Below are 12,917 nucleotides of genomic sequence, written 5' to 3'. Positions count from 1 at the left end.
AGCATGTCGTCAACATAAACTTACATGTTATTACCTATCTGCTCGGAGAACATTCTATTCAAAAGTCTTTGGTACGTTGCTCCAGCATTTTTAAGCCCAAAAGGCATGACATTGTAGCAGTATAGCCTTTTATCGGTTACAAAGCTCGTATGTTCTTGGTCTGGTGCATGCATGACGATCTGGTTATATCTAGAATAAGCGTCCATGAACGACATGAGGTCGTGCACAGCTGTGGCATCTATGAGCTGATCGATTCGAGGTAAGGGGAAACAATCCTTGGGGCATGCCTTGTTGAGGTAAGAGTAGTCGATGCAGGTTCGCCACATTTCATTGGGTTTCAAAACCAATACTGGGTTGACGATCCAATCAGGATAGAAGGCATCTCGTATGAACTGATTTGCCTTTAACCTGTCGACTTCTTCCTTTAGGGCTTTCTGTAACGCCCCAAACTCCAGGGACCGTTACGGTGTGCCTTGTAAACAGTGCTAAACTCGCTAACCGAGTCATTTGCCCAAAATCGTGAACTAAGTATGATTAGCGGTTTAGGGATTAAAAACTTTGGTTAAGACGTAACGTTTCACTAGAATGTTTAATATATACATTGGGATCCCGAAAATATAATTTCAAAGTCTATTACAGAAAATATTTACAACAGGCCATTCTAAGCGGCAAAACAGGGTTTAACCCTAGTTCCACTTTAAACCTCGGCCGTGGCGGACGAGCAGCTGCATATGTACACGTCATCACCTAAGCTCTCCAACTCAAGGATGGTCCAACTTCCTCTTGCCTTTACCTGCACCACAAAGCACCCGTGAGCCGAAGCCAAGCAAGAAAACACCATATAACATGATATAATATCAACAGTGATTGTAACAGCCATTCAGGACCAACGGTCCAAAACAGGTAGGTGACAATAGCCAAAAGTCACAGAAATGGGTACAGCTCCCTCTAGCCATGTGACGATAGGGTCACTAGGGCTTAATTGATAGGTAGTTCTTCATAAGTTTGATCAGGATAGGTGCATGGTGATAGGTCACCAACATAACCATCCTCCCGACTCTAGAGTCGTAACTAAGGACAGCGTCCCCCGGCCATGTGACGATAGGGTTACCAGGGCCATGATCATCTGGTCTTAGACCAGGCAAGCGCTTATAAGTTCTTCGACTTTAGGGTCGGTCCAGCATTAATGCCATAGAGCCATTCAATGCATGATTCTCGACTTTAGGATCAGTCCCTCACTAGTCAGTACCATACACAAGTAAGTCATGCCACTAATTATATATCACATGTCCAATACTCATAAACAAGGTATTCAACATGCTTACTAAGCAGGTACTAGAACAATTAGGGCCATGCACAACACAGAGGCTCAAGCTCTGAATGATATCATACCCAGTATACAAAGCATGTCCTAATCACATGTTTCTCATGCATCATATGCAGTATATCCAACAATCCAACATGCACCAATAACAGCCATGCATGTCACGTTTAATAGTCAACCAGCATGCATCAAGGATAGCCATGCATGTAACACATAATAATCAACCGACATGCATCAATAATAACCATGCATGTCTTACATAATAATCAATCGACATGCATCAATAATAACCATGCATGTCTCATATACACAGGGTGCAGTTTTCTTACCTCAGATTCGAGCTAGAACGATTAGAGGAACGACCCTTGAGAACAATCAACTTTTAGTCCTTTAGCGGTCACCTAGTCATAACCAAATATAAGATACCATCAATAAAAATGGTCAACATAACTTCCCAAATCAATATCTAGCCTCCGGGACATCAATTCCCACTTAACCGGGTATTAGGTACAACCCCGAGGCCTAAGGCTTGAATCCCCAATCTTAAAACACCATTTTGGTCAAAAATGACCTTAAGGGCCGCGGCCCTCCCTAGCTGTGCCGTGGCACGCCCTCAAACAGAGAGGGCCTCCCCGCCAGACGCCAAGGGTCGTGGCGCTCCACAGCCGCGCCGCGGTGCTCAGCCCAGACCAACAAAAAGACCACACGCGAACTCAGTTTTCCCCTGTATTTTCCCTCTCAAAACAGCCCTTCAAACCAACTCAAAACCTCCTCCAAACACATAATTAAACCCCTAAACATTACCCATAACTCCCCCTCATCAAAACCCAACCTAAACTTCAATTAAAACCTCCTCAAATCCATACTTCCATCAAGAAACCAAAAGCTGAAAACTAAAGCTTAAAAACAGAGCACACCATTAAATTCATAATTGGAACTCACCTCAAACACGGTTTTGAATCCCCTTTAATGGCTGTGACAAGTTCCCTAGCTTCCCCCCCTTTGATCTCCAAGCTTAACTCCTCAAGGTGGCTCTCAAAATTCAAAGAAAAGGATGAAGGAAAACTTGTACGGGAGAGAAAGAGAAGAGATGAGGATGGGGCTCTCTGTTTCTGTTCTGTTTCCACAGCCTTCTAAAACTCCTTAAGGCTGATATAAATCCTTTAAGGTCAAAAGACCATAATGCCCCTAGGCCAAATAAATCCCTCTAAAGGCTTCCGAGGGTAAAACCGTCATTTCTCGTCTATCTCGTTAATTATAATTAACGCTCTCCAATTCCTGCTATTTTCAATATTCCCAAATACCAAAAAAACATATCCCATTACCCTTTAATTCTCGGTAATGCTCTAATCATTAAATTCACCCCGAGACTCACCCCGAGCCCCGGACTTAAACCCGTTATGACTAGACTGAACACTTACATCTCATGATCGTCTCATGCCGAATAGCTCGAACCAATCCACCTTATAATGTGGCTATATTAATTAATCACAACCATGCACCCAAAATATACAATTACGTCCACAGTGGCCAAATTACCAGAATACCTTTATAATAATAAATACTCCCATATGCATGCATTTACCATCATATAATAATATAATTCACATGAACATGCATATAATCATTAAATACTATAATAAATCAATTATGGCCCTCCCGGCCTCCTAATCAAGGTCCTAAACCTTATTAGGAAATTTGGGGCATTACACTTTCTTTCTATCATCATCCAGGAGTCTTCGTTTTTGCTGTTTCGAGGGGAAGCTCTTGTCAATATTAAGTGCATGGCTTATCACATTTGGACTTATCCCTACGATGTCCGAATGCGACCATGTGAAGACATACTGGTTCTTCTTTAAGAAGCAAATTAATTGCTACTTCGCCTTTTCAAAAAGGTTTTTCTCCACCTTCACAGTCTTTGTGGGATCAACTTCTTCGAGCTTGACCTTTTCGAGCTCTTCTAGTGGCTCGAGGTCAGCCCTTTCTTCTATTCTGGGGTCGATTTCTTCATCTATCTCGAAGACTGTCCCGTCCTTGTCCTGAATTATGACAAGCGCCTGTGCACTTGTTTGTTTCTGCCCTCTAACAGAAATACTATAGCATTCCCTTCCCATAAGCTGGTCCCCTTTCAAAGTCCCGCTGCCACCAGAAGTCGGGAACTTGATGGCCAAATGCCTAACAGATGAAACTGCCCCCAAGCCAACTACGGCGGGTCTCTCGAGAAGTACATTGTAGGCAGATGGAAGATCCACCACAACAAAGTCCATCATCTTGGTTACAGAGACTGGGTAGTCTCCCAAGGTCACAGGGAGTTCAATGGATCCCATATAGGCAATCCCTTCTCCTGAAAAGTCGTATAGTGTGGTTGCACAGGCTTTTAGGTCACAAAGCGTGAGTCCCATCTTTTCTAGAGTGACTTTATAGAGGATATTCATCAAGCTTCCGTTATCAATCAGGACTCGGTGCACCCTCTTGTTCACGAGCTGGAGGGTGATGACCAGGGGGTCATTATGGGGAAACTGGACATGAGACACGTCCTCTTCAGTGAAAGTTATGGGTTGAGTTTCAACCCTTTATTGTTTCGGAGTTCTTGGTTCGGGTTCGTAAGGAGAACCGTCGCCAGTTTTTAGCTCATTTACATATATTTTTTGGGCATTCTTGCCCGATCCTGCGATATGGGGTCCCCCCGAGATGGTTATGACATCTTCTCCATCAATTGGAGAGGGTCGCTCATCCTCCCGAGCTCAGGAGTTACTGTTCTAAGCAGGTGGTGCGGCCGCTGCCCTTTGGCTGGTACAAGCTTGGTTAGGAATTTGGTTTCTTACGTATTACTCGAAATAACCTCTCGAGATCAATCATTCGATCTCGTCTTTTAACTGTCGACATTCATCGGTTGTGTGTCCAATATCCCGGTGGAATCTATAGTACTTACTAGAATCTCTTTTTGCCTTTTGGTTCCTCATGGGGTCAGGTCGTCTGAATGGGACCTGGTTTTCATTAGCCAGGTATATATTCTCCTGAGACTCATTGAGCTCGGTATACACTTTGTATACGGAGAAGTATCTTTCCCCTTGCTTCTTCTTCCTCCATCCACCTTGGGGTTATCCCCTTCATTTTTCTTTCTCTTAGAAGGGTTGTCCTAAGGGGATTTTGAAGTTGCAGGGTCCGCCGAGGTTGAGGCAGAGTTTGTGTTTGTTGTTGTATTTACGGGCTAAGAGGTCATATTCAATGTTGACATCGCCTCCTCTACATTAACAAACCTCTGAGTTCTTCAATTGAACTCGGTTAAGGACCTGACAGGTTTCCTTTGTAAGTCTTCCCAGAGAGGACTTCTTGGCATTACACCGGCTCGAACGACCATTAAATGGCCACTATCTTCAGCATCTCGAGCTCGAGCCACTTCTAGGTTAAACCTTGTGAGGTAACCTTTTAGTGACTCGTTTGGTTGCTGTCATGCATTGGTTAAGGATGAAGCCTCAGGCCTAATGCCAACCATAGCTTTGAATTATTTCTTGAAATCTCTCGACAATTGATCCCAGGATGCGATCGAATGTCTTTTGAACTTTTCAAACCAGTTTTTTGCTGGTCCTGTGAGAGTGGCAGGGAGCAACATACACCTGAGCTCGTAGCCTACATTGCTGGCTCGCATAACTGTGTTGAACGTGCTTAGATGGCTATAGGGATCTAAATTTCCATCAAATGGCGGGACATGAGGAATCCTAAACCCTTAAGGAAAGGGAGTGTTGAAGATATGCGAGGCAAATGACTCGAGTTCTTCATCGAACTCTCCGTCCCTTTCCCGACTACGTTCGTTCTGCAAGAGCCTTTCTTGGACTGGATCTATAGGAGGCATGGCCTGGACCTGAGGGGGCTAGTTATCGTTGATAACAATTCCAGCTCCCTGTCTCGGTCCAGGATTGTAAATTGGCTGCTTGTGACCATTCAGATGATCTCGCAGATCTGGGTTCGGGGGATTATCACGCCCCCGATTATGGTTCAAGTGTTCCCGTAAATCAGGGCGATCTCCTCGATTCTCGGCATTTCTTGGTTTTGTGTTGTTTTTACTCACAGACCTAGTGTAATCTGAGCCTTCACTGACATAAATTGTTGCTCGGTTATTACGAGATGGGTTTCTTGCTGGTCTCCTCGTCTCGATAGTTTGTGATCGTGACATTTGGATTCTCATAGGTTGAGGAGCCATGTGATCTCGAGAAGTTTCTCCTCCATTTCCTTGTCCACGGCCAGCCCGTCGATCCCTTTCTTGGTGGACAGGACGTGGAACCCTCTGCACTGGCGAGGGATACCTTATTGGCAATGGTGGGTGCCTTATAGGAGAAGGTGGATGCCTCCCATTATGGGGCCTAGATGGTCCCGAATTCGCCCGATCAGGTTCTGGGACGTTCTGCGTGGCGCCAGGATTTAGGGTCCGAGTCACTAAGGGGGCTCGGTTATTCCCCATTCCTGTTTGTGCCTCTGCAGTCGGGTTGGCAGTAGCCTCAGCCCGGTTGCCCCTCCAGGGTCTCAGCAAAACAAGATGGGACGTTGGTGGCGGTGCTTGTTCCGCTCTCCTGGCGGCCGTATTCTTATGAGGGCGCCCCCTAGGCCTACGAGGTGGGGCGTGAGTGTCTCGAGGAGGCGCCTGTGCTTCAGCAGCTAATCTAGCTAGCTCTTCATTGTGTTTTGTAGCTTCCGCCAACTGTTTACGCAGTTGGCGATTCTCAAGTTCCACAATTGGAACATATCTCTTGGGATTATAAGACATGTCCTTGTTGGCCTTGGGAGCAGGTGGTCTTCGTGAGTTGGATGAGTCACTCCTTTCGTCGGGATCAGGATCCACCATAGGCTGTTTTCCAAGCTGCCAGGGGTATTCTTCAGGTATATTGGGATCGCTTGCCGCGGCCATTGCTGATCCGAGAGGCTCTCTCACTAAACAGGCTCACGTCTCCGTTTAATAGCTCTCAATGAAAGCACCAAACTGTTGACGCCGTTTTTTGTTAACTTAAGAAATAAGAGCAATTAAACAATAATATGCCAAAGGAAGTGAATAAAAAGAATGAAGACAAGATCTTTTTACTTGGTTCAACAGTAAAAATATGCCAGTCCAGGAGTCTATATTATTAGTTCTTTGGAGTTTCCTGGAAACTTTCAGAGAATGGTTGCCCAAAGTTTTCTCTCCAAATCTCAATATTTCGGTCCTCTACAAATGAATTATCTCCCTCTATTTATAGAGAGGTTTTCCGAATTTCTTCCCACATATTTCAGGAAGATATTCTGTAAATAAAATAAGATAATGCCAATAAATGCATTATACGCTACGTACGCGGTAATATCCCATAAAATGTGGGATTGGGTAACAAATTACATCATATCCCTTAAACATAGGGATTTTATAATCATAAATACATTCACATAGAATCGACGAGCTTAGACACTAGATCCGTGCACCTTTCGAAACCGTTTGCCTATTACGAGCTTGTCATCTTACCTCGCCTATGCTCCCACCAAATAACCAGCGACGAAGCAGTCACCTCCAAGCTTACAGCTCTCAAGCTTGAAACATCTTGTCTGAAAGCAAGAGATGCATCAAAGAAGTTTATACAAGTGTTGAACCCTTGCTATTGTGAGTTGCGAGCCTATCTCATAAGCTCGGAGCATCGTCGAGGCTACATACTGCTCGAGCTCACGAGGTCATCATTTACAGCGAAACTGTCTGAATGGTGGATCACATGATGACTATACTTATTTCGAGCTCACACCTTACAATCCTGAATTTCGAGATCAAGATTTCCATCCTCGAAATCTGGGTGTAACATGGTACACTCAGATGAAGGCAGATTTCTATCTCACCAAAAATGGTAATCTGACGTGTCCTGTTCGTGTAGCGATTGAAGACGCACTTTGGTGCAGAAGAAGGCTCGAGTGGCAAGAGCCACTGGCGAGCAACAAGGATCCATGGCGACCAGCTAGGACACCTAGCGAATAGCTGGGATCTTTGGTGTGCACTTGATTGGTTAGTGAGACTGATTAGGGCGATTGGCTAGGGCAATTGGCTAAGGCCCTTTTCTTATTATGATTGGCGCAAGCATAGTCATCTGAGGATCATTCGGCTTCACACAATGGGGGAAGTAGGCCGACGCTCACAAGGTCTGCCTCAGCCTAAGTATTGGGAGAGTGGCGAGGGCCTCTCTTCTTGGTGAATGGTGGTGACCGTTGTGTCTTGCCACCTTGTCTTGACATGTTATCGCTTTGCGGGCCGCCACATGGTAAGGTCAAATTTTGTGTATAATACTAATTTTTTATTCGTTTTTAATGAGACAAATAATAATTATTATTAATTAAAATATCTATAGTAATGAAATCAACTTCTATTATTCATTATAATTTTATTTTATTTTATATTTTAAATATCTCTCAATCTAAAATAATATTAACAACAATATGAATACAAGTTTTCTCCTTTTTATTTTTTTATAATAATAATAATAAATTAACTCATTCATTTAAATTAGAGATATTTAAGTGTGATTTTTTTTATTTATTTGAAAAATAAGATGCTTATATTGTTTTCTCTTTTTCTATAATAATAATAATAAATTATTTAATCTATGTGTCTATTGATATTTTTAACCCTTTAGACACAACATTGGGTTCAAAATATAATTTGTAGGAATAAAGAGTCAAACGAGTAATCAACTAAAATAAATAGTTTAAAATAGCGTGAACCCTTTCTTAAAACATAAATTTCTTATAATTTAGGCTTTTTATAAAGAATTTTTAATATTTTTAACAAAACACATAATCCAAAGATTAATTTTTCAAAAATAAATATCTAAATAAATAATTTGTCAAAATACTGGGTTCAAATAATCTACTTGTTTACTACTACTTTTAATTTTTTTTTTTAAATATAATTTCCAAAAGTTACTTTATAAAAATAATTAGTCAAAACAACTAATCAATAAAAATATAGAATTCAAAATAGTATAAAACTCTTAGACAAATTTAAACTTTTTATAAACAACCGAGTATATTTACAAGTATTGAGATATAATATGTAGGGCATGAATTTCATTATATAGAAGGGATATAAAATAATTTCAGCACAGAAGTGTGCCAGTGCGATCTATCTGATTATTAATTTGATCGAACAATTATCAATTATTTTTAAAAATATTATAAAAATTATAGTCTATTAAATCTAAAACTATGCTGAACGAGTCTCCCTGTGTTTATCTATATACATGCATGCATAGTGTTACATTCAATTATAGTCTTAATTAATAGTCGTCGTTGCTGGGTCAGAACTGCGGCTTTTAATTAAGTCAGCACTCTTCTCTATGCATTTATTTATTGGAAGAAGTCGTGACTCGTAAGTTTGCAGGTTAATTAATTTATTAATTAATGACTTCCTTCCAAGTCATTTTATATCTTTCATCACCAACTCAACAACATATTCTAACCAACTGAACTTTTATATTGAAGACCATTAATTTATAAGCCAAGGTATACGCTATATCACATTTTCAGCAATAATTTATTAGTTTCCAAGTATAATCTTATGCAATGTTTAAATGATTTCATTATAAAAAAACTATTATTCTACTAATTTCTCATATCAGTTTTGTAAAGATATGTACACATTTTTAATGATATGAATAAAATGCGAGACTCAAAATTGTTATGATCCCATATTTTTTTTTTTATAAGACTGCTCTAAAAAACTATAAAGAGATCGAATCACATTTGATAATGGAGTTCTGAATAAAAAAATTGTAATGAGAAAGAACTTCTAGAAATCAAGATGAATACTAAAATTCGCAAATTTCAGATTGGGCATAATTTTTATTTTATTAAGTTTGATTTATTATTTAAAATCGAAGATGATTTCTAGTTTGCCAGACCAAAATTAGAAAATTTCGAGCAACTTTATTAATTATAATAAGAAGAAATTATAATGGACATTGAATTGTATGAATTATAAACTAAAACAAAAAATAAAAAATAGTGTGAAATGGTAATAGATGATTGGCCGGTGACAACTTTAAAGTCAAGCAAACCATCCCATCCAACCATATAATCTTTGTATTTTTCTTGTCAATCAAAAAGTGGTTTGTTTTTCTTTCTCCGCCATAATTACCCTACTCTTTCTTTCTCCACCACTCTAACTTCTAGCACTCTTCTCAATTCAACAATCCAAAATAATACAATGACTGCTATTTTTCTCTGAAATTTCACCAACCAATGAAGATCTGTCCTGCGGAAGAGTGTACTTATAGAATCAGTTTAGATTTTATATTTGAAAGTACAAAGATCCTCTAAAGCTGTAATCTAGATTATGATATTTTCTTGTCAATTTATGCTTATCTTAAATTATTCCCCTTAAGTGCGTACATATATATTAATAAAGGAAAGATTCAAGTATTCTTTATTTATTTATTTTAGAGCAGGGAAGATTCAAATTTAAAACTTTTTCTTTGTGAAAAAAGAACTATTGTACCACTAAGCTTTACCATCTTTTTTTCTTCTTTCAAGTATCCCAAAATGTAGGTTCCACCGTAAAAATTCTACATTTACATATTTATAAATTGAGTATTGCTAAAGAACACCAATATTCTCCAATACCACAAGAAAATAGTATATTATTATTATATATTTAATTTAATATCAGATTTTATATATTTTAATTTAATAAATATTATAAATCATTAAAATAACATATTATGTGATGTAAGCTCCTTAAAAAGTTAAATAACAATACTTTTATAAATTTTAAATTTGTTTGTATTTAAAATATTAAATAACAACACTCTTATACATTTTAATTTTAATATTTTACTTCTTTTTGACTTTCATTTACTCCCTTTCAGACTTTAGGATACGAAACGTGATTCATTTTGAATTCCTTTCGAATGTAATGTGTACACAAGTAGAGAATCTGTGCCATATTTTCTTCTGCTTCATATTCTCAGAAAAAAACAAACCACGGACGAAATAATTCCATAAAATTCCAACGCTCAATATTACGAAATCAATGAGGTACTCATCTTATGTCACTTTAAGCTTTATTGGCACGTATACCCTTGAATTTGTCGAAAATTTGCAAAATGTCAATGAATTAGTCTTTCTTTCAAGTAAATTTAATTTAATTTAATTAAATTAACACTTAATTCCAAATTATAAATCTGTCTCTCTATTGCTTTTTGAGGGGTATAATTTTACAACAAATTCAAATTGCAAACTTATCAGAAAAAAAAAATTAGAAAGTTAAATTAAGAATTCATTTCTACTATTTCTAAATAAAAGTACTTGAGTGGCAGCAAAAACATAGTGATTCCTTTTCCGATTATCATTATCATAAACTCAAAAGGTCACCATGCAATAAACGCAAAGATATGAACAATTATGATACTTTAATTATTTGGATGATTTTATTCTCAATATACTTAAAAGTTACACCATCATGGAATTATATATATAATCAAAAGTAGAACACATAAATTTAACACAAGCTCTATATATTTTTAAATTAACAACGCACAAAATTTACTGGAGGATAGCACCATTGCTAGCTGAATAAACTTCAAAATAAACCATCAAAACTACAAAATAGCATTATATAAATATATATATATATATATTTGTCTAGTTTCTATTTGCATTTTATATCAAGGACAACTTTGGTATACAAATTAATATTGACGTTGCAATTCATTTCAGAAGATCTTTTCCTCTTGATCAACTTCATCAAGTGAATTGTTCCATTCATCGTGGCTTTACAATTTAAAGTAAAATATCTGGATTCGATATCTTCAGCCGACATCGAACTGGTGGTTCCCATTTCAGCTGAGAACTTAATCTTCTTGGTTGATCGAGCTTTGACAATTCCTTGGTCGATCAACGAATCATCGTGATCATCATCATCATGGCCCAGTGCAAGACGAGCTCCCCTGTAAAAGAAGCTAAGTGAGGTCTGTTCGAAATCGAAGTGGCCGAAATCGGTGTTCTTTATGCCCATTTCAGCTTCGAATTTCATATCAACGGTGTTTGCGCTACTTATAGTGAGCTCATCAATGGTGAATGATCGAATTCGAAAACTGGGAGCGTTGATATGAAAGATTGTTATTGAAAACACCAAAATCCCCACCGTTAGGATCAATACCACTACTGCCACCAAATATAATCGTCTCATCTTTCTCCTGTGGTGCAACTCCTTGTTAGTAGAATCATCCGACTCCATCGAACCTGTTTCTTCAAAATCGAATTCATCATGAGGATGCACTTGTTGAGTATTCCCTGCCATATTTACATCGATCTATCGACTCAATATATTATAACACTCGAGATCTCTATAGTGTTAATTTATAGTTTATACTGACAAGTTTTCACGTAAAGAAAACGAATATATGGTTTGTATATTTATAGACAGAAGGGATTATTTGGATCGCGTAACCAGGAAGTATTGTATATTCTATAATATTATAATGTGAAGAGGAATTTCCAAAGCGTGGAAAATAAAATATTAGATATTGCATTGGTGAGATCATCATTTTTGGACCATAGACTAGTCTCAACGAATCTTGAATAATGAGCAGTACGTACGTGGTCCTGGATTTAGTCCAAATGGAAAATGATATTTAATATGATTAAAAACTACTTGCTGTGACCATGACCTGGTAAAAAAAATTTACGTAAAAGAAAAAGTCTAACATTCAAACTTAAAAGAACTCAAAAATAACAGAAAGCATGCTCGTGTACGAGTAATATAATCTATGTATATATTTATAGGACAATTGTTCCGCATGAGCTTTACTTTAAGTTTTATTGGTAGAGGTTTTAGTGTTTTTCGACCCATGAACAGTTTTCGGCGTGATTTTTTTTTATGACCATGTATATTGTAGCTATTTAAAACATCTTGCAAATTTTTAGAAAATTTCGAATAGTTTACCGTACCGAAAATTAGGGTCAAACATTTTGTTTTCCACGCGCATAAAAAAAATTAGTCACATGCAACAACATGTTTGAACCTATTTTTCGGTAATGTAAACTATTCGGAATTTTTTGAAAATTTGCAGGATACTCTAAATAGCTACAATATACACGTTCATAAAAAAAAATCGCATCGAAAACTGTTCACGGGTTGTAAACACTGAGAGCTCACCGGTAGGGCTTAAAGTGAAGGCTCTATAGGAGAATTCCGCTATATTTATATAAGGTAGTGTACCAAGTGTGGCACTTTAAAATTGCTGGAAGCATTTTTTTTTTCTATTTTTTTCACTTTTTTAATTATTTTTTAAAAAATTTATGATTAAAAAAATAAAAATATCTATCTAATTCATATATAATTTGAATTAAATTAATTTATTAATTGAAATGAGAGATATTTAAATTTTAAATATTTATAATTATGATAATCTATTTTCATTTTTTATAATAATAAAAAATTAATTAATTATTTTAAATAAAAGATATATTTAAATTATAAATATCTATTTTAAATTTTAAATATCTATATATATATTTATAATTACCATCTTCATACATAATTTGAATAACAATTTCACCATAATTATTTTATTCCAAATTCATTCTTTTT

The 12,917-nt window shown here is 37.4% G+C and overlaps 1 protein-coding gene across 1 annotated transcript; it reads right to left on the bottom strand.

Annotated features, from left to right (window-relative positions):
• Window positions 1-10,973: 10,973 nt before the first annotated feature.
• LOC133778969 (late embryogenesis abundant protein At1g64065-like) lies at window positions 10,974-11,624 on the bottom strand. Its single transcript, XM_062218977.1, has one exon. The coding sequence runs from the start codon at window positions 11,622-11,624 to the stop codon at window positions 10,974-10,976; it is 651 nt and encodes a 216-aa protein (XP_062074961.1).
• Window positions 11,625-12,917: the final 1,293 nt, after the last annotated feature.

Source organism: Humulus lupulus, chromosome 5 (genome assembly GCF_963169125.1).
Source record: "Humulus lupulus chromosome 5, drHumLupu1.1, whole genome shotgun sequence".
In the NCBI taxonomy this organism is placed as follows: domain Eukaryota; kingdom Viridiplantae; phylum Streptophyta; class Magnoliopsida; order Rosales; family Cannabaceae; genus Humulus; species Humulus lupulus.
This window is presented reverse-complemented; position numbering and strand designations above follow the sequence as displayed.